A 27,850-nucleotide genomic window follows, 5' to 3' on the forward strand; every position below is an offset into this window, starting at 1 on the left:
GTCTGTTGACTTTGAGGAGAGTGGTAACTTCTGCAGGAGTACAGGAGGAACTAATGAGAAAGGGTCATATGGTAAATTACTGCAGCAACATTTGCATAAAGATGATAATTTTCATTTTGGCCCATTTGTTAAGTTTTTAGGTGAGTCTTAATGACTTATGGATGTGGGCTGCACCAGCCAATGGAGCAACAGAAATTAGTGGGCTTTTTCTTCTTTATGTGCAAACTGACAAAAGGCCCCACATCAATGCTTTCATAACTTGTTAAAAAGATAGAGCTAAGTAAGTGGGTAAAATGGTAACTCACAGTTTGAGGAGGCAGTAGGAAGATAGATGCACCTTGACCAAAAAAAACCAGCTGAGGAAAAGAAGATAAAACTCCCATGCATTACAAATTTTGGGTATTGCTTTACAAGATTTCAGTATCTGGAATCCTGTTGGCAGTGCCAGTGGCAAGTCTGATTCACGCTGGGAGCCTTAGGTGAATGAAAATGCTCCAACACAACAGAAATGCACCTGAGAATACTTCATAAAAAACCCAAAACTAGTTAACTATTCAAAATACAGTTAATTTGGAAATTTTATTTAATAATCTGGTCCAAGAAAATATCAAGACAGTGTCAAGATCATGTTTTCTTTCTGGGAGTTAGGTCTGCTGGGTCAGTGCCAGTTCCATCTCTCAAGGTCTCTTTACATCATCCTATAAAGTCTATCTCTTGCTGACTGAAACATGCTGAGTGTGATGACATTGCTTATAAATATTCAATTATATTCAATATAAATCACGGTAGGGGTTTTGCTGTCCCTGCTAGCAGTGTAGGATCTTCTTGACCCTGATGTTCTGCCATTTGATTGGTTTTACTTAATAACTCTCTCTTTTGCTACAGCATTGTACAGGTCCCTGGAGTGCCTCCACTCCTTCATTTGGTTTGATAACCCAGTAAAAAATAAGACCAGCCATGCTTTCCAGAGAGCAAAGAAACTGAGGATTTCAGCAGAGAAGATGCAGAAGTACGGGCCATGGCTGCTGAGGTACTTGGTATGTGACCCCAGGTGTGCCAGCTCCCTCTCTGAGCAGTGACTTGGCACCCGCGTGCTCTCACCCAAACAGGAGGACTCGAGGTGCTGGTATGGGTTATGCAGCTTGTTACCAGGAAAGTGTCCATACATTTGCACTTCAAATTGAATGATTCTTGCCTGTGCTAAAATGAACTTGGGGCTTTTGTGCATATTGACAGTAAGATTTTTCTCTGAGGGTGACGGAGATTTTGGATAGACAAAGAGTGCCTGTGTGGGAATAAGATTATTTTTGACAGACCAATATAAACTAACAACAAAGTCATGCATGGACTCTCTGCACATATCAAAGCACATTTGTCTTTTATTGCATTACTTTTGTGACATTACAAACAGAACAATAATAAGAATTTTGTATTTCATAAGCCTCTCATAAATTAAGCAATTTTAATACGTGCTCTCTATGACTAAGATTATGTATGCATTGACACTTTGCAAGTTGGTTCAGGTTATCTTTTTCCACGCATCTTAAGTTATTTGTCAACATATGAAACAGAATTTAAGATCTGCAAGGACAAGTCAACTTTACATGGCCACTTCCATGCAATCAAAAGGGTATGTGTTTGTTCTATTAGGAGCTTATGAAAGAAAAAAGTAACCTGCATCCATTTTCTTTTTGAAGTTTTGCTTAATCTTGCAGTGAGGCAGGCCCTGCTTGTATTGATACTGTAGAAACACAGAGGATATATAGATGCCTTTTTTTCTTAAGGCTTCTTAATTTTTGAATGTTTGGAGAGGTTTTAGCCTTTTATACCAGATACACATGTCAAATCTTATTGAGGGAGCTTTCGTCAGAAGTTTTAAGTAATTATTATTATTATGCTGTTAGTTTTAACAAATTAGTTTGAAGGAAAGTACTCTTCATCAGAATCTGAAGTACTTGGTACCTCTCTGACATACGTCTATTAGCTGTATGTCAAGAGACAGTCAAAGAGATTGTGATTTTGTAAAGTGTTGTTTCTTAGGGAAGAGAGGTAAAGCAGTTGTTTCTTGGCTTTCTCTTTCATGTGCCTTCACTTCCCCGTGATCCCTACCTTTGTCCCAGTGACCTCTGTGACTGCCCATGTGAGGTGAGAAGCCTCTTCTTAATGTGGCTTTCACTGTCAGTAGTATTCCTGGTTTAAAGATCCAGTAATGCCAGACTTATCTCATATTATACTGTTCATAGTGCAGGTTTTTTTTAAGAGGGGCCAAAGCAGAAGTGCAAGGGAGAAATACTTTGAATGTGTTGTTTTTTGGTGGTTTTTTTTTTCTTTTTCTGCTCTAATTAAATTAGTTAAAACTAATTGACTAACTCTTCTGATTACATTTGGGTTAAAACAAAATTCTGCTGATACTGGCTTGGGGTTGAGCTTTCTGAATTTTATTGGTTTGCTGTTAATATTTCTGGTTGCTCCTGTTTAAAAATTACCACCCCATCTAAGGGCAATAAGGGAACATTTCTGTCACTAACTCTGTTTCAGCAGTAATTTTAGATGCCGTTCCCCCTGTAAAGCAAACCGATGGCACCAGTGAATTGCTGCAGCTCATGACTTTGTGTAACTATGTGTAATTTGTTCATTGATACTCAGTGCCTCCAGTGACAAATCCCAGGAGAAAACATACCTCTTGTAGTGTGAGGAGAAGTTGGGGTCAGACAGTGATCACGGGGGTCAGCATCGCACCGTGGGCATCTCTCCCAGCGGCGCTCGCTGAATTCAGCCTTTTAGAACGGCCTTTAACATTTGGTGTTTAACTAAAAGCCTTTTGTAAGTGCACGTGGTAGATTCATGTAAAGACCGCACAGACGAAACGCGACGCTTTGCTTTCGTGTTCTTGCTGTGTCCGTGGGATCCCGGGGCCGAGGGCACGGCGTCCCCTGCGCCGTGAGGGCGCGGCGGGCGCGGCCGCACCGCCCGCGCTGCTCCCAGGCCGCGGCCTGCCCCGGCCGCCCCCGGCGGGCGCCACCTGCCCGCGCGGCGGCCCCGCTCGCTGCCCGCGCCCATAGGCCGCGGGAGCGCCCGCCCCCGGCGGGCTGCGGCGGGCGCGGCCGCGCTCAGTCCGTGCTCCGCGCCGGGCCGCGCCGGGCGATGCCGTGCGGGCAGCCCGACAGCGGGGCCGCCCCGGCGCGGTACGTGCTGGGGGTGGACGTGGGCAGCACGGTGGTGAAGTGCCACGTCTACGACCGGGCGGCCGCCGTCAGGGGTTCCAGCTACAGGAAGGTGAGTGCGGGCGGGTTGCGGGGCGCGCCCCTGGTCCGGAGCCGGGCCGAGCGGCGAGAGCAGCCGGGGGCAGCACCTGTCTGGGCAGCACCTGTCTCGGCAGCCGGGCGGGGCCGAGCTTGCTCTCTGCCCCAGCGGTTCCGACCGGCGGGCACCGAGAGGCTGCGGGGGTTGCCCGTCGGGGCTCGGCGTGGCCGGCGTTCGCAGGCTCTCAGCCAGCTCAGCTGGTCCCAGTGTGCGGGCATCCCCTGAGCCAGGGCGGACAGGAGCGGTTCCGCCTCCCGGGGGGTGAAAGGAAACCCACGGGCCCCTTCCTCCGCGGGGACCGCCGTAGCACTCACCCCGTTACTTCGACGTTCATCCCCTCCCACCTTTCCCGGTCGTCACTTATCGACTAATCTCTGTCTGAACAAAACCACTTTTGTTAGTAGGGCATAGCTGATTTACTTAGGACTTACGGTTACACGCGTCCCATTATCTAACAGCGCTACGTGAGAAAGTGTCAACTTTAAAACATGAATTTCAGGCTGCTTTTGGTTCGTACAGCTTGTGATTTTAGGATCAAGGCAAGCTCCAGAATTAACTGTTTTTCCTGGTACCTATTGCAATGAAAAGCTTGCAGCGAAAAGTGTAAGAAATCTGATGGATTTCGGAGATGGAAGGGGCTGCTCTCGGTGGAGGTGACCCTCCCTGGCGCTGGAAGCTCGTCTGACAGGTGATCCCTGGCCTGCTGTGCTGCCACTGAGAAGCTCAGAAGCATCGACGTCTGAATTAAGCAATGCAGCAGAAACGGCTTTCTGAGACACCTGCTTTCCTGTTTGCAGCTCTGGAAGAGGTTTTACAGGTTCCTTTATTCCAAGAGGTTTGGACTTCCTTATTTCAAGGGGTTTGAGCTTCTGTATTCCCCCAGAACAGTGGAGGTCTTCTAGAGATCACAAACCCATGTTGAACAATGTTTTAAAAGTTGCACTGTTGTTTCTACTCTTACAGGAGATTCACAAAATGAAGAACAAAACAAAACAACACCAATTAAAATGTATTTTCTGATTTCTAGGGATCATAATAAAGCTATTTGTGTTTCCCAAACAGGTCGAATCACTTTATCCTCGTCCTGGATGGGTTGAATTAGATCCTGAAGTGCTGTGGAGTCAATTTATTGGTGTAATAAAAGAGGCTGTACAAGGTAAGGGCTTAAATTTTGAGAAATTATTTATTTATCAAAATTAGTGAAGTAAGTTACTTGGATAATAAAACTATTTTTAGCTAGTACTGAAAATCATCACTGGGCACAGTACTACAGCATGCTTTAAGGCCTATTCAGTCATTATGTAAATTAGGGTTTCAATTACCTTTTTCCTTTAATTGGGCCCAGATTAGGATTGAAGTAGAAGCAATGTGAATACTTGATTTATGCATCAGTGCCAGCACTTTGTTGCTGCAGCTTTTTGTATATGCATCCTTCCCCAGTGTCTGTTCCTCCAGATGCCTCTGTGCAGGAACAGAGAGCAGGCTTGTTCCCCTTTTAGTGCCCCATTGTTCTACCACCACTTTGTGTGTGTGAGTGAGAATGAATGCAGGATGCTGCAGAGCTGGGCTCACTTGATGGCAACCTGATATTCCTCCTTTTCCCATTCAAACTTTAAGTGGTTCTTACCATCCTATTCCTGTATTTATGTTCTTTTCTATTTGTACTTTAGCCTAAAAATTCCTAGTGCTCCACTGAATACATACAGCTCCCTTTTCTGACAAACCTCTGGTGGGTTTTTCCCCCTGCTTTTCTGCATGCTGCTCCAACCTAGCTCTTACTCTCTACAACTCTCACAGCTTTCATATTAATCTACCTCTAGTGTTCTGCCATCCATGCTGGATCACCTATGCCGTATTGATGCTGTGAACCTGTCAGCTGGACCCCAGCTTGCCTTCCCACAGTGCCCCAGTCTCCTTGGTCTGTGTGTGCACATTACCCTCTCATTCAATTCATTCAGTTCCTCCTGTTCAGCCCTTCTTGCTTGGTCTCGGCCTTCAGACATGGCTTATGGCAAAACTGCTTGTACCTTCCTTTGGAAGGCTGCCTAAGGAACAGGGAAAGTAAATATCACCAGGTGTAAGCTGAAGCTGATTATTTTGGGCTCTTGGTTTGTTTTGTCAGCAGCCACAACTGTTTGGTCACGAGAACAGCAATGCCACCTCAACCTCCAAAGACCTTACTGTCTTCCTTCATTTCCATTCTGTGGGACAAGTCAGGAAGCAAGACTTTTCAGCTAGTTTTAAAAAGGGAAGATTTCCTTGTGGCCAAGCTGCACACATTGTTGACAAGTCATTTTTGAGTGGGTGTGTAAGCATAACTCACAGTGCTGTCAAAAGAAGCAGTGCCACCCCTTTTTCACAGAGTTCTTTCTAGTCTAGGGCAGCTTCCTGAGTCAAATCACTGTCCGGTTGTTTATGCCAGCAGAGCTTCACCGATGTTTGTGCTGACGCAAGAGAGGGTGTGGTAGCAGGGGCAGGAATGACTGACTGGAAGCAGAAGGAGCACAGTGACACTTGGGTTTGCTGGGCTTGCAGAGCCAAACGTGATTCCATGCATGTGTGCATGAGCTGCTGTAGTTCAATACTACCTAAAGGTGGAAGCTTCTGGCTGCACGGTCCCAACTCTGTCTCTTACTGTGCCACTCCATCCAAAAGACAGAGTAACTGAAAAACATCCATGTTTTAGGTTTGTTTTTGTCTGTAATGGAAGTTAGTTCCACTTGCGTGGGTGTCTGGAAAGCCTGATAGCTGATATAGGGAATGTGGTGGGACCATGCAGATTATGGAGATGGGAAGGAGTAACACATGCCAGTAGTCCTTAGTGAGCTGTGGAAGTGCTTGAAAGCTGTGACTTTGCCTGAAAAAGAAATAGTGCTGTTCCCAGGCCACCCACTCCCAGGTCCTCCTCCCATGCCCTCCTGCTACCAGCAGCACTTGTGCAGCAGGTGGAGCAGGTTGCCTTGTGAAAGCACTGGTTTAATTTCCAGCTGATTGAGAAATCGATAGCACTGCTGGCAGGAATGCAAGGACTCAGTGTAAGGGGAGGTGCAGAAGCACATGTAGAGTTTGGTGGCACAGGATATGCCCTTTCTTTGTGAAACCCCTTCTGTAATTGTCACTGAGAGGGTGCTGGATGTAGAGTCTGCAGAACATGCTCACACAAATGAGCAACTTTGCACGTGAAAATTAACATGAGAACACGTTTGAGCAAGACCTACTTAACCTGTGATTTGTTCAAGGAGCTGGATTGAGAGCCCTTCAGAGTAACAGTACTTAGGACAGGGTGGGTAGTCTGTCATATGAGTGGAAATTTTTTATGTGTATTTTCTTAATGTAATTTTGCTTCTTTAAGTATGGCTGGAGGTAATTAGCAAGCTGACCAGAGTTGCTTTGAAAATAGCTATGGAGATATTTAAGTATTTACACTTATATTAGAAAAAATGTTCTGTAACAGTTATTTGAAGGTAAGGTTTAACAGCAGAATTGGTGTATATCCAAATGTACATTTTTGTACTTCTGACTTTAAAGTATTCTTTGTTACATTCAGTGGTACCTAATTTAAGCAAATTCTTTCTTAGGAATTTTGAAACATTGCTTAAGAAGTACTTAAAGTGAGACATCATTATCAAAGTGATGCAAAAAGTTATGGTGTATTCATATTTATCTATTTACTGCCTGCAGGATCATTCTAGTTTTGTTTCTATAAAGAAATTCTTTACCCAAGTCTGTAAAGGTACTTCCGTTGATGCTTTTGTTCACATTCATACATGTGAAATACACATTTTAATTGATTATGTGGGCACATGTAATCTGCCTCCTGTCTCTGGGATTGTTCATGTAAAGTATCAACAGGCCTTTCAGAGGGTGGAAGGGGTCCGTGTGCCACAACTGCTTTTGCAAAATACATAGTTTTTTTCATCTGCTTTGGAATCAATTGTCTGACTCAGAGCTCTCTAACGTTTCTCTGCTCTTAACACTTAGTTGAACAATTTGTAGAGATTTATATTCTCATAAACTATTATTTTCCTAAGTATTCCATAGGTTTTATAGTTATATTGAAGAAGTTATATTTTTGTTTGCTTCTATAAAACAAATATTCTAAAATATATGCTAAATATATTCTAAAATAAATGCTTTTTTTGTGATTATCATTTATTTCGGTTTTTAGCTGCAGGACTTCACATGAGGCAAATTGCTGGTCTTGGCATCTCCACCCAGAGAGGAACTTTTATTACATGGCACAAGTATGTATGTTGTGTGTTCTGTAAAATGAATTTGTATTCATTTGTATTCATAGACTGGATGGAAACAGGCTGTACAAGTGTTGAACTCAAAAAGTAAAAATTGTCATGTCACTCATGTTCTCTTGTGTTTGCACAGCCACACCTTAGAGCAGGTCAGAACAGATCCTGAGTGTGTGGCCTTTTTTTCTTTACACATTGGAAGAGATGCATACACACATATTTTTAATTCTGGTGAGAAGTCTGACACTCCAAACGTCTGTGTGCTGATTTAGTAACTCCTCAAATCCACCAGGAGGATATGCAGTTATTATAGGAACGGACCTAGTGTTGTCCTGATTGGAAATGGTGAATAATGTTGAATGTTTTGGGCAATTTGTGTTCTCTAGCTTTAATCATTGAAATACTGTTTTTCAGGAGGACAGGGAAACCCTTTCATAATTTCATAAGTTGGCAAGACTTAAGAAGTGCTGAACTTGTGAATTCTTGGAATAACTCCCTTCTGCTAAAGGTAAAACTGTGCTAGTCTGGATACTGCTTGGCTATATTAGAGCTGTTTAACTTTTATGACAAGTGAGGGCAATATGTGGAATACTGCAAGTGTCCTGTTCACATGGTGATGTGATGTGCTGTGGCCATCATTTAACTGAGCAATAAGCACTTAACAGAGTAATATTAGCATGGAAGATAGTTCCAAGAAAAAATGTTCAGTACTGGTAGCCTAAAGTAATTATTATGGGAAAAGACAACTATAGGTCTAAGGCTCATTTTGTTACTTTTTAGTCTGTTATATTAAAACGTTGCATGTTGACACCACTACAGCGCGTAGATTGTGGATGTCAGTAGGTCTGGGTTGGAAGTGGTTTGGGCTTTTGGTTTCTTGGCTTGTTTTTTTCATGTACCCTTTGCTCAGAGTATCTGTAGGAGGTACATTTTATGCTGTTTGTGGCTTGTGCTTCATACCTTTAGAAGAGAAAGATTTGCTCTAAGTGCAAAAACAGAAGTTACTTTTCCTCTAAGTGAAAATTAACCATCACAGTCACAATAAGAAATTAAATTATTGGGTTTACCAGTTACTTCTTTTGTGAAAACATGATTAACGATTAAATTTTGGTAAATCTAATAAATCATGATTGAGCCTGTCAGCTGTAAGAGAACTTCCACTGGAATAACAGTGTGTAATGCTGTCAGCCACATCATGCATTGCACTCACAGAGGTGATCGGTGTTGGCAGTGCAGAGCAGTGGCTCTCAGTGCTCCAGCAGAAGGTGCTAAAGCAGCTTTGCTTAGTGCAGCTGCTCTTTCCTGTGGTGTGTGTTGCAGGAAGGCTGTCTGTTGATATGAAGATCCTTACATAATCCTCCTCAAGGATCCTCTAAAGGAGTTTTAGCTTTCTGAATCTAATCACATGTCAGCAGCTTTCATCTGTGTTGTCATCCTTTAAAGGTATTTGATCAGTAACCTTTAAAGGGCAAGATTAAAAATTAAGTAACTGTTTTCTTTTGAAACAGGTAATCCATGTTATTTTTACAGTGCTTCATTTCTTGACTGGGAATGATCGATATTTGGCACCCAGTTTTCTTACTTTTTCAACACATCAAGCTTCTATGAAGTTGTCATGGGTTTTTAAAAACATACGTGAGGTAAGCTGGAGAGGGAAAAGCAATAGGTTTCTTAAGTCATAATGATGGCTTGTGACTTGGAGGTGTTCAGGGCCAGGCTGGATGGGGCTTTGAGTGACGTGGTGTAGTGGAAGATGTCCCTGCTCATGGCTGTGGAGTTGGAACCCTTGAAGGTCCCTTCCATTCCAGGCCATTCCATGACTCTGTGACTATTGGCTGTAATTGCTTCAGTTTTGTCTTGCTCGTTCTTCTCAGAAGAGCCAGAAAGGATTGTTTCTGTGTGAATGTTCAAAGCCTGTCTACCTAAATAGTAACTTACATTTGTACAAATTTTTCCTCTCATTCTGGAAATGTGTCATAGTAAAAAGCTTTCTTTATACATAAGCAACATAATAAAATCATCTTACTTCATTTGATACATTTATGCAGTTAGTGTTTGTACTTTGTTTTAAAGCTGTTTGCCCTCTGGTTTTGCTTCATGATTTTATTTATTTTCAGTGGAACCTCTTACCTTTCCACTCTGCATTATGCCATTGTTTTGCAGTTTCACAAATAATACCCTGCTGCACAATTCATCTTGCATTTTTGTGAATTGGAAAAGGCATGTGGAATAAGTTGTGCTGGATTAATCTAGTTAATGAGCCCTGAGCTATGTATTGCTATATTCATTGCTCTAATACTAACCATGCAGGACCTTGTTTTCTTTATCTACCACTCTTTCACCACTGTTATAATTGTGACTGTAAGTTTCTATTCGTAAGGCTATGATGCCCTTAAAGTAGAGGATTAATTGCTTTTCTTTCCTTAGCAACAGCTGTAAGAAAGTGTTCTTATTTTCTGTTAGGAGCATGAAGTTGTAGGATAATATTAGTTAAATAGCCAACTCAGCCTTTTCAGAAGAAAAGTTTACAATCAGGGACTTATTTTCTGAGGACGTTCTGATTAATCATGAAGACAATAATAAAATAAATCAATAAATATGCTTCTCTTATTGTACCCAATTGTAAATACTTTTTTTTCCCCAGGCTGAAGAAGCTGCCAAAAAAAACAACTGCTGCTTTGGAACGGTTGACACTTGGTTACTGTATAGATTGACTAAAGGTGAACATTACAGTTCCTCTTAAATATCAGTAAAACAAACTGCAGTCTAAGAAATGATGTTCATTACTTGTCATTTATCTATCCTAGAATTCAGATACTTTTTTTGCAATTTGTGCTTTTGTATATTCAATAAAAAATTGTAATGTATTTACTATTATAAAAATAACTTCTGAATAAATTATTCTTTGGGCCTGCCTGGAAGGGAAATATTTATTCAGTGTAATCAGCCTTGTTAATGTATAAGATTTAAAGAGGACTAACAGAGCTAATTGGTGTTGATTGAAGAAAAGTACCTGTGAAAGCAAAAGAACAAAGAATTGTTACAAATGTGGAAGAATTACAAGTTTCAGTCCTGAGGACTAATGCCTGAGGAGTCAGATTGTGATTGTGATGCAGTTGCTGTGATGCTGCTGGCTGTTCTAGACAGCTTCATGAGAGGAAATAGGGTAATTAATTGTATGCACAGAATGGTGAGCAGCAGGTAAAATCTCTGTGCTCATTGTATCGTTGTGATTTTCCTCATACACACTTGATTTATATTTCATGGGAGTCAATGAGATGTTTAAAAAAAACTCTTAAATATTTGGTTGTCTAAAAATCTTTTTTCTCTCTTTTCATGCTAGGTTCTGTGTATGCTACAGATTACTCAAATGCCAGTTCTACAGGCATTTTTGAACCCTTTACGGTATGTGCTGTTCCCAAAGAATCTTGTTGCTATTTATTGAGCTTCTCAGACAGTTGCTAATGTTTTTACTTTTTCCATTTCATTTCAGAAATGTTGGAATCCCACTTTGTGTAATCTACTTTCTATTCCAGTGTCTATTTATCCACCAGTGAGAGACACAAGGTAACTAGGAAGGCATAATTAAAAGAATATGATAACTGTTAAATTAATTGCTAAATTAATTATGATTAATTAAGAAATACTAAATATTCTGCACAGGCCAAATAATACACATGAGCACAAAAAAAATTTATATGCAGTTATACCTTATATTAGAAGTATACAAATTCCAAAACTTTCTTACTGTGTTTCTTAAAGTGATAGTTATAATGTTTTCTTTAAAATAAATTAGTCATATTACCTTTTATGTGTGATCCAGATCCAGGCTGTATGTACCTTGATTTCATTTTAACAAAAAGGTAATTTTAATGTGGTTTGTTTTAAGCTTCAACTTTGGATCAACTGACTCTGAAATATTTGGGGTACCTATTCCAATAATGGCAATGGTAAGTGAAAATATTTTCTTAAATCTGTGTGTTTATACTCTATTTGGCTTTGATTTAGTACTTTCTTCTTTCATTATTATTCTCTATTGATTCTGTGTGACTTAACTGCAATAGAATTGATTGTTGATTTTTTCTCCAAAAACCCAGTCTACAACCTTAAGGGGAAGGAGGAGAAAGGAACAAGAAGGGATTTCTAGAGGTTGAGGTCCACTAAGGTTGTGTGACTAAATGATTAAGTACTTAATGTAGGACTCTAAGCTCTGGTGATGTGTGTCTGGCTTAAAATCAGTTGTTCTGTATAAAGTTATGCAAGAGTCCGTTCTGGCTTGACTTCAGTAAGACCAAACTGTAAGAGTATTTGTTAATGGATCCACTTGTGGTACCTTTTATCCCTTTTTTATTTTTCACTAGAAATAAGTGGCAAATAACATGTGCTTTCCTCAGTAGTTAGAATTTGGATAAGAAAACTTAGTGATGATTTGGAGCAAAATCTGCTTGAATTGAGCTAAATGAAAAAATTGTCCCCTAGCTAACATGAATTTGTCTTGGTTTAAAATAATGTGGACTAAATCTAGCTGTAAATTTACTATTTCACCAGTGCAAAAACATAAGTAAATACATTTAATGACCATAATCATGGTTGAAAAAAGAGCATGGAATAATGTGGTACAGTAGGGGTATCAAGGAAAAGAAGGCAAGACCTCAAAGCTTCAACTTTCTACCTGGGGAAAAAGGAATTCAGGCCAAGCTACTCTGGTTTGCTCCATGGGATTGTAAATGCCTCGTTTATCCTTGCTAAATATTAAACCACAAAGTACTTCTTTGCTTTTCACTGTTGCAAGGAGTCCTACAGACACTTCACATTGTGAAGCCTGATGTAATTTGATGCCAATGATAAGTCTGACTGTTAAATGGCCTGCAAATGCTTAAGAAATTGTAAATAAATCCTCTCTGAATGCTCAGTTCCTGAGTGGTTACTTGTATTCAGAACTCCAAAGTGTTGACAGAGATATTTTCAAACCCAACGTGGCAGGCTGGTAGACGGTAGCTGACTTGTCCCATTGTTTTTGTTGGATTGACAGGTAGCTGATCAGCAGTCAGCTATGTTTGGAGAATGCTGCTTTCACCCAGGAGATGTTAAACTGACGATGGGAACAGGTGGCTTCTGGAATGTGAATACTGGAGAGCATCTCTTTGCATCACGGGGAAGTAAGTGAAATTTTGGTTTTAGGAGATTTTATTCTTTCAGCTGTTCCTTGATAGCTGTTACTGCTGAGGGTACACAAAAGAATAGCTGTGCTTTTCCTTCTGTCTATAAGTGTAGAAAAACAGCTTGGTAGTTCTTTCAGAAGAGAAGACTGTGGAAAATTTGAATTAGCAATGTAAATTTTGGTTATCCCAAAGTAAGCTTCTCAGGAAGAGAATTTAATTAGCGTCATTAGTAATTATATCTGCTACCTCCATCCCTCCTGGTTTTTTTTCCCTTCACCTGTTCCTCATAGCAGTATTATACAGGAGAAAAAAGGGATTGGTCCTCTGGCTTCTCACATCAAAATGTTGCAGTGAATCTTCAAAAGTTCCTCCCCTTGAGCCCTTATGCATTGAAGCACCTGCAATAATGCAGGGTTAGACGTTGTAAGTTTTCTTGTAAAATGGGCTCCCCAGTGTGTTTTTAGTGTTTAAAACTTTGTCATTCTGAACATCTGTGATCTGTCAAGTAATTTGTCAGAGATAGCTATTTGTCAAGAGAGCAAACACTGAAGATGACACTGAAGTAAATTTGCCTACACAGTCTCGCTCTGTCTGTCGTATTTTTAAAGAGTTACTAATTTCAGGATGTCTACTGCTTAAAATGGAGTGGGGCTGGAAAGGAGGACAGCAGTGTGATAAAGAGAATTTTACCAGCTCATGTCTTGAAGGACCTTGGCAAATAATTGAGATGTGTCAGAACTGAATAGCATAGACATTGAATTCACTATGAATGCAAATGCTTTTTATGCTAATTAATTATGTCATTATTATGATATTTTTACTTAGGAAATACTAGATATGTAGTCTGTTAAAATGTAATAGCAAAAAACACGCTATAAAGTTTTTCAATTTAGGTATTGTAGTCTGATAGGAGTTAAAATCTTCTAAGGCAATGCTGTGAAGCTTTTACTGCTTTAGGCTGTTACTTTTGTTAAAATTATTGTCCCTATGTTCTTTGGCTGTCATGGTGTATGGTTAGTGGGATGAGTTAAGTGCCTGGATTTCTTAGTGCCCTGGGCATGAAATGTAATGTGTTCAATCTTTAAAGCTGACATAGGTATTTAAGACTGCAAGATGAATCCCTGCAGCATCCTTGTGCAAGCTGTTGATTAGCTGCTGTTCTAGTTTCTGGTCTACATTTAGCTCCTACATCTAACAGTTAAAAAAAAAAAGAAAACTAAAGTAGTTCCTTCAAGAGCAGCCCGTCTCACAATTCAGTGATGGGATCATGTTGTATAGGTTTAAAGCTATCTCTGGTCATGCCAAGTGTCATGGGAATCCCTTCCCTAGAGGTAGGATTATGTTACACTGCTAGAGACTCTGGTGTGAGCATCTTTAAGGAGGCCATGTGATGGATGGATGTCTCTGTCCCTAATGAGCTGCTCTTCTTAAGGATCTTTGGCTCAATCAGTTTTTTGGGCTTTTTTCCTTTGTGACTCTACCTTTGGTAAAAAATAAAGATTTCAAGGGATATCTGCACAGATGATCTGGAGTTATATATGTTACATTCCCCTTTCAAGAGACAAATACAGATTTTAATCAGTGCTGCTAATTGTTTTATATTGGAAGCACTAGAGTGCCCCCAGTACTAACACAAGTTTCTGCAATTGCACTGGTACTCCCATGCAACTCATTTGGACACAGGCAAACAAACTGGAGATGATTCTGTGAGGAACACATATATCAGCAAAGTCACTTTGAGAAAGCAGAGAGAGCCCCTAGATCCTTCTGATGCTTTTCTGGTCATTATAAAGGTACGCTGGGACTCGTTTACCTTTGTTGCATTACCCGTGATCTCTGAGTCCTCAGCAGGACTCCATAAAGTATGGGCACTTCGTTCACTCCAGCAGTTACTGTGCTTGATTGGGTGAGGTTGTTACAGTGACCAGTGACTACTTGGGTTCTTATCTAGTGACCTGAAAAGCCATTTCTCTAGCTGAAGTGCAGGTAAAACTTGTTTTCTTTTTTGCTTTCTGTGTGAGGAAGCATTGCATATTAAACAGGGAATTAAAAAGTACATCACTTTCGTTCTCTTCTGTGAATAAGATCTGTGCTCTAAGTTTGTGTTACTTTTTTTGTGTGTATGTCTGTTTCAGTTTTATGTTTCCCATATGAGAGCCAAGCCTTCATGCTTTATATTTGGGGTGAAAACACTCTTCCTTTTTAAAAACCATTGGGAAAAGTTGGATGGACTTAAATAGAAAAACACTGATAAATTTTTAGGTATACACCATCTCTTATATAAAAAACAAAAGGAGGCACAGATAGATCTTCAGTTTAAAGGTGTTTTTTGGTAATTTGATAGCAATTTTTTAAGGTTATCTTTGGTCTAACAACCTGTTGCTCAGTTCTCTTGTTATCCCATCACTAAAGTTGTAAACAACACATTTAACCTCTATCGGTGACTTCTTTAGTTTGAATTCTACAAAGGAATTAATTTTTTTAGGTGGGTTTATTGTGAGAAATGTTTGTATATGTTTTTCTGGAAACATTTATTTTAAATGAATGTTTTGTTTCTTGGAAAATAATTAAGGTCTTTATCCACTCATCGGTTGGAAGATTGGGGAAGAAGTTGTTTATTTAACTGAAGGCTCTATATCGGATGTGGGCACTGCCATAAAATGGGCTCTGGATATAGGTAACTTCTTACATTTTATGGAGAGTGAAATATGTAACTGCTTAAGAAGCTGTTTTATGGGTTCATAGTTGTGTCACTAAATTTGATTTTATTGTTCATGATTGAAGGAGGTAATCTTCATGCTTTGGACGGCAGAAATGTACAGTCCTTTTAGTAGGCACTCTGCTGAGGGTGTTTGCTGCAGGGAGTTTGGTTTGCACAATCATCTTCTCTTCAGTCTCTGCCTCAGGCCATCCTGCCTAAGTAGGCTTTTATTTTCCTGAAACATTTTACTCCTCACTTGCTTTTGAGAGGTTTTGAGCTGTACATCTCATAACTAATAACAGGTTTGATTTATATGAAAATAACATGAAGAACTTTGCAAGTAAGTGTTGCTTCACATGGAAGTAATGTACCTTTTGGCTGTTGTTATTATTTTGTAATGAAAAGTTTTGCATTCCAGTTTAAGTCTAAGAAAATGCTACCTCTGTAGTAGCTGACATTCAAACCCACTGATTGTTCATAGGACAACTGTTTTCAGTATTCTAATTAGAACTTCAAAATTTACTTGGCTTACTTAGATATTTAGTACATTTTTTACTAGGATGAGAAAAAAAGTGATTAATATCTCAAACTTTGGACTGTCTGGGGAGGGTTTTCCTCAAGTGTAACTCACCACAAAATTCCACATTTCTTGAAGCTGTCAGCTTTAGGTGCATGTGTACATCTGTATGCTCTGGTATGTGCCCCTAAGGGTTAAGTGTGACCCAGATTGGTCCTCACATCTTCATCCAACATTTGACTAAGCCTAGAGAGTAACAGCCACTAGGCTTTGGAGGAAATTACCCAGTTCAGTACACAGTTCAATGCTGCAGACTCAAGTGTCAGTGCTACGTATGTAAGTTTGCTACTTCAGATTCCAAAATTAAAATGGGTAATTATCCATATGGAACTTATCTGTACTTAAAATGGGTTTCATTGGTATATGCAGAAGTATAAAGGATTTTTAGGTAGTCAGTAGTAAAATGATCATGACCTACAGTTGCTGCCTTAGGAAAAAAAAGGGGGGAAGTTTTAGAGATGGGATAAATAAAACACAAGCTGCTTTAAACTCTGTAACAAGTAAGGCCTTTATTTTCTGAAAATATTGTTGCAGAGAAACAGAATTCAGAAACTTTTATCAGCTTTAGAGAATGGAAAAACTTTAGCTCTACAGAAGGAATTGGGCCAAAACACAAGGTAAGCTAATGGCCTCAGTAAGGGTGGTGAGGCTTAACATGGATGAAGATGAGACACAATAGTGGTAAAGGTTTGGAAATAGTAATTTCTGCAGCAAGGCAAACTTAGTTTAGTGGATTTCTTTTAGTGGAATCCTATAACTTCTAAGAATTTTGAAGAAGTAGTAGTATGTGGAATTTCAGCATGAAGTCAGTCTTACTTAATTTTTGATTTTCTGTCCTGGCATAGAGGTACTATATGTATAATTCAGTAATAGCAAAGACAACAAGAAGGAAAAAAAATGTGGTTTAAGTTTATTAGTCTGAGCACAGTAGAATCCATAGTTTTCCCACAAATTCATAAATATTACAAAGGTAAATTGAAACTCCTGATAAGTTACCATGGTGGGCTTTTCAAAGGTAAGTTGAGCTAGATTAAACTAATTTACCTTTAATAGGAAAATTCACTTTTTAGACAAGAAAAAGCAACATCTCTCATGTACAGAAGACCTCTAGTCTTCTGTAAAATCACGTTTTGTGGCCACATAAGGACATCATTAGTTAGAATTGTGGAAGAGGGATGTTAGTCCAAGAATTGCATGTGGGTGAAGAACAAGCTAAAAAGGAATGTCTGTAGAGTTGTGGAAGGAGTCATCTGGCTGGGCAGAGAATTAAAGCAGTGTCTATCCAAGAGGCATTATTGTGATAAGAGGTGATGTATTACCTTATGTGTCACTTGTAAAGATATCAAGAGTGCTGATAAAATACGAGTATTAAGGACTTTCTCTGGAGTTGTTAAGTGGTTGGACTGACAGTAACAACATGGGGAGAAAAAAGATGTTCTATGAAGCTAAGGTTTTAGCACTCTTAGGTGCCATTATCATTCTTAATTCCCATATATGTCTTGAAGATTAAAAGGCTACAGCAGAGTAGATAGGAGAGGATCCTTTCGAGTTTAGCCTTCATCTCAATAGTTTGGGATTATTGATGTGACTAATGGACATGAAATAGAGAAGAGATTGTTTCCCTTAGAACATGTAGTTTGAAAATATTAAAAAAGGAGTAGTCTGACTCTAGATGTTTTTCTCTTAGTGAGACAAAATGAAGAAATTGAAGGAAATAATAACATCCTACAACCTGTGTATCTTTACAGAACTTTTCACCAATGTAGATGAAACAGCAGAAATGGCACAGAGTACCGCTGATTCTCAAGGTGTTTGTTTCATTCCAGGTTTGCAGGTAAAAGATTATTAATAAAATCAAGATTATATTCTATTAACCCAATTAAAAATTAATTTTTACATTTTTAAAGGTAATAATTTACATCTTATCACAGTATTTATTCTGTACTGTTGAGGTTCTTTTTGTCTGTTGCTCATCACAATACATGAAAGCCATTGTCATATCAGAGTAATTAAATGCCATTCCTCCCCTTGAGAAAAACCAAATATGAAAATCAGTGATGGACAGGTAGATGAAATTATTCTCCCCTGGTAACACAGGCAATGCCTGCAGAGACACAAACCAATGTCACAGGTTTTTTGCTATGAAGGGCAGAGCTTTCATTGAGACAATGCTTCTAATCACTGTTCTAAAAGAATTGATTTTATTCTGCCTTTTTTCAAGGTGTAGGTTGTAATTCATCAGAATATTTAAAAGTATTGAAATATTAGCAAGATTGCAAGTCCTGGCATTATGAAAAGCAAAGATAATACTTAACCACTACTCCTGGGAATGATCAAACTCAGTATAGTAGACTTCTCTCTTAGAAGTCTTAGAAACTGTTTGGCTTGAGTGATACGAGCTCATCTCTGGGTGTGTTGCTAAAAGTTTGAGTTAGCCATACTCAGTTTGATCATTCCCAGGACTAGTGTTTTTTTATGAAGAAACTTAACATCTCTACCTTACCTTTGTCTAAGTTCTGTATGGTAATAGAACAAAGCAAAGAAGAATTTAATTTCTTCTCCAGATAGCCCAGCTTCCTTCACTGTCACTGATAACAGGCTGTAGCATACATCAATAAAAAGTATTATTGTCCTTTTCAGTATTACTTTTGGAAGTCAGGTTTTTTTTTTTTGGGAGGGGGCGTGTGTGAAATCTTGTTAGAGAACAGCAATATCAGCAATATGAGCGTGCCCTGTCCTAGACAACTGGTGTACATTTTAAATGTATTATAATGGGAAATTGTGTGGATTAGTCTTTTTTAGTTTGTCTGATTTGGAAGAAGTCACTTAAACGTTTTGCTGTTGAAAAAAGCAGTTGAAATTGTTTGCTGAGTAGGTTAAAATAACACTATACACCTCTTACATATTGTTCTCAATTTTCTTCTTTCACTATGCTGCCTGTAATTGTCGTAAGTTATTTTTTTCTTACTCTTTAACTTCTTTCACAAAAGCCTACAAATACTATTCACTGAACTCATGGTGACATCTTTTCTGCAGGTTTCTGGGGATGACCCATATTTATGTGCCTCTTTCACGGGGCTGAAACCTTCCACTAACAGAAACCATCTTGTTCGAGCTATATTGGAATCTGTAGCTTTCAGGTACTGCGTGCTAATTCATCTGGCTTGTATTTTCTTACGTTTGCTTTTGTTTAGATCAGCAGTTTAAATGGATACATAGACTTCTGCAGTTTGTACAATACACTACTGTTACACTGGAAAGGACTTTCAGCTGCTTCCTTTTTTTTAAACACTTTACAAATAAATTTGTATGTTTGTTAGTTCAGAGTTTTTGTCATTAAGTAACGATATAGAGGTTCTGAAATAATGTTGTTTTCTGCATGTTTTAAAAGTGTTTTCTGTTTAGAGTTTGTCCTTTCTCTCCTGACAGTGTTTTGTCAGAAACTGTAGTCATCTCCAGCTGTGTTTAAAGTATCCTTGAAGCTGAAAGCTTTATATCAGCTTTTCTTTAAAGTTTGAAATTTTGGTGTTTTATAAAGCAAAGTAACAGGCCTTTTAAATGTCTTAAAAGATGTGAATGGTCAGCAGCTGCCAGATCTGTGAAGGCTAAAGATGCCACTGCTGGTCACTGCTGATACTACATCAGTATGTCACTGCTTTGCCAACCCCCAGCATGCCTCAAACTGGAGCTGAGCATGGATTGAGCCTGGCTCACACTGCGCTGTGGCCACTTAGGGAGCGCTGATGTGAGTCCTTCCATGTAGTCAACAGCTTTGCTTTTGGTGCCTTAAGAGACATCACTTTGGGCATAAAAATCTCCTGCAAAGACCTCAGTAAAGATGTCTGGAGGAGGGCAGCATTCTGAATTGCTGCAACTGGTTTCTAATGCATCTTCCTTCTCCACTGTGAGCCTGAACATGAGATGCAGTAATCTCTGAACTGACATATGGGTGTCTTGAAAAGGATGTTAAGAGATGTTAAGAATTCATCTATCTCATTCAAATACTGTATACAAATAACTAGAAAAAAGTAGAGATTCTTTGTGTTTAGATTTTCTCCCATGAAATGAAATGGTTTCAGGAAAAAGTCAAACTTGAAGGCTTCAGATATTCCCCTTACAGAATAGCTGGATAAACTCCAGCTAGCACTGTTGGCCTACTTTCCTCACTCTAAGCCACTTATGTCAACTATTGCATCTCTAGAAACCTATCAGTAACTTTCAGTGGGAAAAATGAACCTTCTACAGTGACTTGCTATAGAATGGGCCATGATTTAGCCACACTTTGCCTTTGTAACAGTGACAAAGACCAAACATCAGTTTCAGTGGTTTTGGGTTTTTCATTTATGCATTCTAGAAACTTTTCAGCTATTGCAGCCGTTCTAACAGAACTGAGGCCTTTCTTGCCTTCCATTTTTTTTTCTGACTATGTAGAAATTGAAAACACTTTATGGAATATATAATGATTAATTCAACTCAATATTCTTTTAAAGAAACAAACTGCTTTATGATATCATTGTGAAGAAGGTGCACATTCCTCTTCGAACTATTCGGTAAGTTCCCCGTAACTCTTTAATTAGATCTATGAGAGTTTGATTTTAAACAGGTTTGAGCTTTATTATGCATTTTCTCTTACTGTAAAAATTCTGCTGTTTAGAAGTAGACGATTTCCAAGTCAAATGTTAATGTAACTGAAGCAGCAGTAGAGTCTACCTACAGCTATTGGCATTGGTGATTGTTAGTGGGGAAGTAATGAACTGCTTTAATTATTAGAACAAAAATTAAAAAGAAGGCATATCCATGTTTTCAGGTAGCACTAGAGTGCATATAGCAATGCCTACCACAAAGGTCATTCTATCCTTTGTCATCATTCTTTCATACTGACATTTTCTGTGTTGGGTCTTTCACAGACAGTTTTGTGAAGACATTGGTTAAAACTGGTTCTATTTGTGAGGGAAAGAGAGAGATTAGTTTTAGAATTCAATTGTTAAGACATCAGTTTTGCTTCAGTCTTGGAAGAGCCATATGAAATTTAGTGAGGTAACTGTAATCCCTAGAATATGCTTGCACAACATTTAGCTGAACTAAACATTGCTGGAAGAGCACATTTCACATTTTGATAGGGACCTTCTCTGAGTACACCAGTTGTCAGATGCTCCAGCCCTCTGAGGCTCAGAAAATTCTGCAACAAAATTCCTCCCTCGGACAACCAGGGGTCAGCATGGCACTGCAGTCAGGAGCAGAGTTGAGCGTTCCCATCCCTCCTGTGCCTCTGCAAAGGAAGAACAGATTGGCAGGCATGTCAGAATCAGACTCTCAGTGGGGAAAAAGCGAGAGTACAGAAATGGAAGGAAGTAAAAGTTTCTGCTTTCCATCACATATTGGGAGAGAGCAGGCAAAGGGGAAGAAACAGCCAGGGGTAGGGGTTTAATGAAAAGATGAAAAGTACCAGAACTTTGATTACTTAGGAAGCCTTTTAACATAGAAAGTTGCTTTTTAACATAGAAACTTGAAAAGTCACGTTAAAAGTGCAAACTCTTAAAAAACTCTTAAAATATGGGAAGTATAGAAATACAGCCTAGGGAGCATTAGAATTCTGATTCCATTTACATTGCAATATAAACCTTAAATTGTATGCTCATGTTATTTTTTATTCATGGATATAAAATTGCAGTTTTATATAGTGTCTGTATTACTTAACTAAAATCAGTAGCAATTCAGCTTGTGGATTAAATATTAAAACATAATGAGACACACTCAGTGGGGTTCTCAGTAGGGTTGCAGACTGCTCTGCCATCTTTACGTCCACACATCTTTTGCATCTGTCAGTTACCTTTGATTTTTTGTTGTTGTTTTTATCCAATAAATGTATTAATTCCTTTTTTAGCTGATGTCCTGTATTCCTTGTTCCTTCCAGGTCTCTGGGCATTGTTTTCATTAGTCCTTAATGGGTTCTTATTATTTCTCTTTGCTTGTCTCAACATCATCAAGGAAAGCACAGAGAAAGAGCCCTAAGCTTTAGCCCATATGTCCTATAAATAATGAGTTTTATTACCTAACACTTTCTGTAGCAATAAACACTAGAGGTCTTCTCTGCACCACATTTGATAGAACATCAGCTCCATACATGGCTGGTATTAGAGTACAAGAGCATAATGAACCTTCTAGGACATTTCAAAGATTGCTTTTTATTAGAGTTATTTTGTTTGCAAGAGTAATTACTTCAAAATCTCAGATCATTTAAGATCAGCACTGATAAGTTCTCATTTTCTCCATTAAATTGGTCTCAAAGTAGGAAAATAGATAGATGGAAGCCTCATTCTGAACTTCCTGTTAAAAAGAAGCAACTCTGAAGGCATTTTAGCTAACTAATACAAAGTTTTGGTATTAAGGAAAAAGGTACTTCTCTAGATCTGAGGACACATGAAAGGGTTTGTTTGGTGCAATGGTTTTGGCTGTTGTCATATTGTGGTGGTAACTATGTAAAGGTTCTGTTATAAACCCTAGTATTTCAGCCAAGACAATGTATAGTTTTAAAAGACAGAACTTTCAGAGCTTTTGATAGTGTCCTGTGTCCCTGTCTGCCTACCATTCCTCTCTGAGTTTATAAACTATTTTTTTCTTTTTTTTTTTTTTGGCACCTTGTTCTGTCCTCTAAATTTACCCATAAAGTGAAAGTGCATTTGTGCATGAGTGACAGGAAGATTTATGTATAAGTGTGAAATACCAAACGTTGTTTTCTGAAATGCTGGCAATAAGCACTTAACACATTTTTTTAACTACTTATTTCCTTCTCCCTATAGAGCTGATGGAGGTGTCAGTAATAATAGTTTTGTCATGCAGATGACATCAGATTTAATTAATAAGAAAATAGAAAAACCTGCAAATGCGGAAATGTCTAGTCTTGGCGCAGCTTTTCTAGCAGGCCTTGCCTCAGGTATGTAGACATTAAAAAGGCTTTATTTTCCCCCTTATAGTGCACGTTGTAAATACAGTAGAAAAGAGATCAGACAAAAAAAAAAAGGTCATAACTTCAAATAATTGTAACCCTTCCCCATAAAGGATTACTTTAGCCATTTTTGTGTGAATCTAAGGTAAATAGTGTTTATGTTTCTCTGTACAGTACCATTAGAAGGATGTATTACTAGAGAAGAAAGGTGAGCCCTGTCTTTGCTGCCTCCCCTTCCTTGAGTCAGACATGCCATGTCCATTCCCATACTGGTGCTGCCTCAGTGCTGCTGGCTGGGGATGGACCATGTGGCCAGGGAGCCGCTCTGCTCACCTGCAGCTCTGTCACTCCCACCGAGGCTTTGTCCTGTGCTCTGTGAACACAGCCTTTATCCTTTGAGGCTTTCACAGGAATGGAACTACAAATTAATTATTAACAGGAAAACCAGCTCTAGTCACACAGAATTGTTTCATATTGTTAACAAGACTGAAAGCTACAAACTGTTGATGGTTTTGCTTAATATGCACCTACAAAACATGTTTTTGTTGAAGTGCTTTGATATGTAAATAACACAAATGAAGGTAAAAATTATATGCTTGGGTAAGACTTACTCAGAAACTAAAAGTGCAAGAAAGTTGACACCCTTGGCAGACAAGAATGATTTAATAACGTAAACTGATAGGAATCTGTAACACGAGCTGTTTCTTGCTATTGATACAATTTTTAAGACAGTAGGAAAGCAGCTAAGTCTTGGTTTCTGTGGCCCTTCTTTGTTGAGAAGGACCTGCAACCAAAAGCACTTTGTGGATGAAACCTAAGGGAACTTCAGTATACCAGAGCTGTTCCTTGGAAACCTTCCCAGTTAAGCAGATGCGCTGTTGTCAGGATTCCAAACAAGTGGATCCTATTGGAAAGGATTTTCACAATATTAAAAATATGCTTCCCTCTGAGAAAGTTGCTGGTTGAGTCAAAAGAAAAGCTGTCATTATTTCTTACTGTGTTTCTGCTTTGGAACTCTTGGAAATAGATTAAAACAACTCAAAAATAACATATTTGCATTTAGGCTGGAAAATGAATTTTCTTTTTATAGGATTTTGGACAGACAAAAAACAACTAAAGAAGCTAAGGCGAATAGAAGCAGTGTTTGAGCCCCAAAAGGATTCAGAGGAATACAGACCTGCTATGGATGCATGGCTGCAAGCAATGAAACACTCACCACACTGGTAGAAATTTGTATTTTAATTTTAGAAGAATTACGATGATTTAATTAATATTTTGTAACATCTTGGCATTAACAGGACAGTAAAAAAATATAACTGGAATTTGTGATGGCATATTATAAGTTGTGTGGTATTTGAGTTCCCCCCCTGCTGCTGGATTACTTACCATAGTGTAATGAACCTTCCCATCACCCCTGTGGCAGCTGTGGTCCAGCTGCAGCATTTGTGTCCCTTCAGTGACCTCCTTTGGGTGGCCCAGCTGCTCAAATCCTACCGTGTACTGCCCATGGCTGTTTTAACTGTGATGGGTTTTTCACTGAGCAACTCGCCTCCCTTCGGATCTTTAAAATCTTGTGTATGCTCACCATCAAGGAAGGGTAAAAGGCACATTTACTCCCCTAGGCATTGCTACGAAACAAAATGATTGTTGGGGCTGGGTTATGAGGAATTCAGTTGTGTACAAAGACATTGTTTTGGTAGTAGCCTGTTACCACCTTGTGGTTGACACTAGGCACTGTGATCACATTATTTGTGCACTAGATCAAGGTGAAATAGAAAAGCAAATAGGCTTTCAACACTCCATTTAAAAAATCCAGGATTTTTGTAGCTGATACTTTGTAGCTAGCTTGAGGCTCAATTTTTAAAAGCAACCTTATCTGGAGTGGCCAGCATAGATACATTAAAACTAGTTCAGGTATGCTATCTAACTTGTAAATATCTGTACTGTTAGTATCTTTAAGGCCATTTTAAAATCCTATTATTATTAGTTAAAAGGGAGTAAAAAGTTTATTTTTGAAGCTATAAATTACTTTTGTATTTTTTAAACAAATAAAATATAATTAAAGAAATGTGTAGTTAATTATTCTTATATAATTGCTTATTTCTGATATTAAATTATCGTAATTTTCTCAGGATTATGTGTAAATCAGCTTCCAAAATGTAAAATGATTAAACATTTTAATTTCAGAATAATACAGAGTTCAAGCTGTGGGTGATTTGTATTCCATAGACACTGGAGATAAGAAATGTTTATAGATTTAACATCATTGAAAGAGAACTGAAGAACTATAATTCATTTTCTTGTGCTGATACACAGAAGGTCAAATCATACACCATTTCCTTAGTTTCCTTCAATCATGTACCCTGAGTTGGAGCATCTCCTCTAGCTGTGTTCAGCCTCCATCTCATTTACTCGTCAGCCTTAGCTTAACGTGCCGTTTTTCTTGTTCTTCTGTTACATTCTGCCCTTCAACCTGTGCTACATCTTGGCAATTTTCTTTTCTCTGGGTATCCTTCCAATTCTCCGTAACCTTCTTTAATGTGAATCCTTAAATGAAGTGCAGAAGCAAGTGTGTCTGCTGAATTCTAGGAATATGCCAGGCTGTAGTGCCAAGACTCCAATATTAAGTCCCTCAAAGAGATTCCCTCCACTCCTTCTGCTGTACAGTAAGATTCTGCAGTTACAGGATATGTGAAACAACTGCTTTGCTCTAACACCTGTATTCAGCTTGGGATTTTCCTCTGTCATCACAAAGTCACTGCTAAAGAAAATGCTCATCAGCAAGAAGGTTCTTCCTCCAAGGCCAAGCAGAAAGGCTTTAAGTCTGGCACTCTGAGCCGAAGTTTGGGCCTCAGTCACTGTTATTCTACATTTTGTTCTCACTCAGGGGGTTTAGTTTCATCAACATCTGCCTGGGTATAATGTCCCCCTATTGCCCATTTGTTGAAGGCTCCTTGACTTAGGTTCTCTTGATAGCCTGGAGGTTTTGCTGGGCTGAGCAGGCAGTGTTGCAGTGCTCCCAGACAGAGCTCTAACGGGAGTTGAACCTGATTCTGTTCAAATCACTCTGCTGAAGGCAACTCTGCACCATGTGCCTGATACTCCACCTTTATGTGGGGGTGATTTTCACCCTGGCAATGGTACAGCTACAGAGAGAAGATACCCAAGACATTATATAGTCCTCTTGCTCCAAGTGGTATCCTAGAGGACACACTCTGGACAACCATTTTACCATTGTCACTGTTTATTTGAAGCAGGAATTTAAGCTGTTTTCCTTTCGCTAGCCTAAAATCTACAGCAGAGAAACTTCACTAAAAATTAAGGATGTGAAAAGGCCTTGGTGTATTTCCTAGCTGAACCTTTCAAATGGCCTGCAGAGTTGTGAGTTCTGTAGTGGAGAGGTTCAAAGTAGGGAGTCAGGCTCTGAAAAAAGGGTGCCTGAAAATCTCCCAGGATGGACCAACCTTTGGAGATCAGAGCATTTGCCACAGCTTGTGACATGAAGTTGCCCAAAGACTGAGCAGACAAACTGACATTTTGAAGAAATTTGATTACTGATCAACACCTCTTTTGCTTATCTTTTACAAGAAGAATTGATTTTATCTTCCCAGGAAATCCTTAATGTGATGTTATCTAAAAACGGTACCTGATAATTGATTTGAAATAAGCTTTAGATACATTTTTACAGGTGCTGTGCTGTCTCAATTTTTGCTGCGCAGAAGGACATTAAACCATTTTAGAACCTCACTCATATTAACTTTTTTTTAAAATATGACAGCTTTTACTGCTGTCTTTTTGCTTGTATGTAATACTTTTGTCTCAAGGTTTTCATCAATTTGGAAAGTATATGCAATTTTACATTTTCTATCAGCTAAGTTTGATAGTAAAGGTAACAATACAAAATTACAAATATTAACTAGGTTGCAGTTCTGTAATTTTAAGATACTCAGTTGAAATTTAATGTTGTACTTGGGATTGGATAGCAATGCAGCTCATTAGCATGTGAAGACTGGCAATTCAGCTGAGATGTGTTAATGATCTCTGAGCATTCTGCCTTCACAGATCCCACCGTGCTGATAGTAGATAATGTCATATCAGTTTGGCAGTTGTGTCATTCATAACATACGGTCCTCGTAAATATGTGGGGACTATGTGGCTCGAAAAATGATGCCTCATAACAATCCCTCTGTTGTTGGAGGAATCTTGCTGCTCTTAGATTAATTGTTGTATATCAAGAGAAAGGGCAGATGAAAAAGTCTTCAGATAGTTGAAAATACTGAGCAACTGTACTAATTTTGTTACATAGCTAGGAAAAAAGATCAAGTCAGCTGTGTTAAAAACTTTACTGTAATAAACTTAACCAAGATTCTTGCATACTGTTTTCTTTTAAGCAGTATTTTCTGCTCTACTCTAACAGCTAATTTTATGTAAAATTAATTCTGTTGCTCTCATTTGTTTTTAACAAGAGCATTTAGACTTGCTTTCCTGTCAGGAGAAAGTTAAAAAAGCAAAATACTGAGTTGCTGAAAGCCTGCTACCTTCCACTGGCATAGTCTGTGTAGCAAGATCCTTCAACTAGTCCCACTGTTTCCTGGATCAGGGCACAGCACAAGAGGCTCACCAGTTGAAGAGAAAGGTAAGAACCCTTTCCTGCCAGTCAGTGGGATTGTGTTACGGGTCTGAGCTAAAGAGTACAATGGTGTGAGCCCCTCTTGAAACAAAGAGGTGTGACAGTCCTGCAGGTGAGTCAGGGAATGTGGCAGTGCTTTGCCCCACAAGTTGGGAGTGTGTTAGTTTAAGGCTTTATGGGGAGTCAGGGCAGGCTGAGCAGGAGAAAAGGGGTGGTGGTGGAGGGAGAGCCTGTTTTGGGTTAATGTTTGTGCATGTTATCGCAGCAAGGGCTGTGGGCTGGCAGGA

General features: G+C 39.1%; 1 protein-coding gene across 3 annotated transcripts; it reads left to right on the plus strand.

Annotated features, from left to right (window-relative positions):
- The first annotated feature begins 945 nt into the window (after positions 1-945).
- GK5 (glycerol kinase 5) lies at positions 946-25,125 on the plus strand. Of its 3 annotated transcripts, none has more exons than XM_068200842.1 (16): positions 946-1,041; positions 4,345-4,459; positions 7,472-7,547; positions 7,962-8,055; positions 9,056-9,187; positions 10,192-10,267; positions 10,891-10,952; positions 11,041-11,114; positions 11,437-11,497; positions 12,580-12,706; positions 15,282-15,386; positions 17,736-17,821; positions 19,024-19,127; positions 20,478-20,537; positions 22,788-22,921; positions 24,024-25,125. In XM_068200842.1, exons 3-16 carry the CDS (start codon positions 7,486-7,488, stop codon positions 24,158-24,160), a joined length of 1,314 nt encoding a protein of 437 aa, XP_068056943.1. In that variant the 5' UTR covers positions 946-1,041; positions 4,345-4,459; positions 7,472-7,485; the 3' UTR covers positions 24,161-25,125. The 3 variants fall into 3 exon arrangements, with proteins under 3 accessions (XP_068056943.1, XP_068056942.1, XP_068056941.1); XM_068200841.1 differs by lacking the exon at positions 946-1,041 and adding an exon at positions 2,009-2,145 and having other exon boundaries at positions 4,366-4,459; XM_068200840.1 differs by lacking the exon at positions 946-1,041 and adding an exon at positions 3,109-3,276 and having other exon boundaries at positions 4,366-4,459.
- The last annotated feature ends 2,725 nt before the right edge of the window (positions 25,126-27,850 follow it).

Source organism: Anomalospiza imberbis, chromosome 10 (assembly GCF_031753505.1).
Source record: "Anomalospiza imberbis isolate Cuckoo-Finch-1a 21T00152 chromosome 10, ASM3175350v1, whole genome shotgun sequence".
Lineage (NCBI taxonomy): Eukaryota > Metazoa > Chordata > Aves > Passeriformes > Viduidae > Anomalospiza > Anomalospiza imberbis.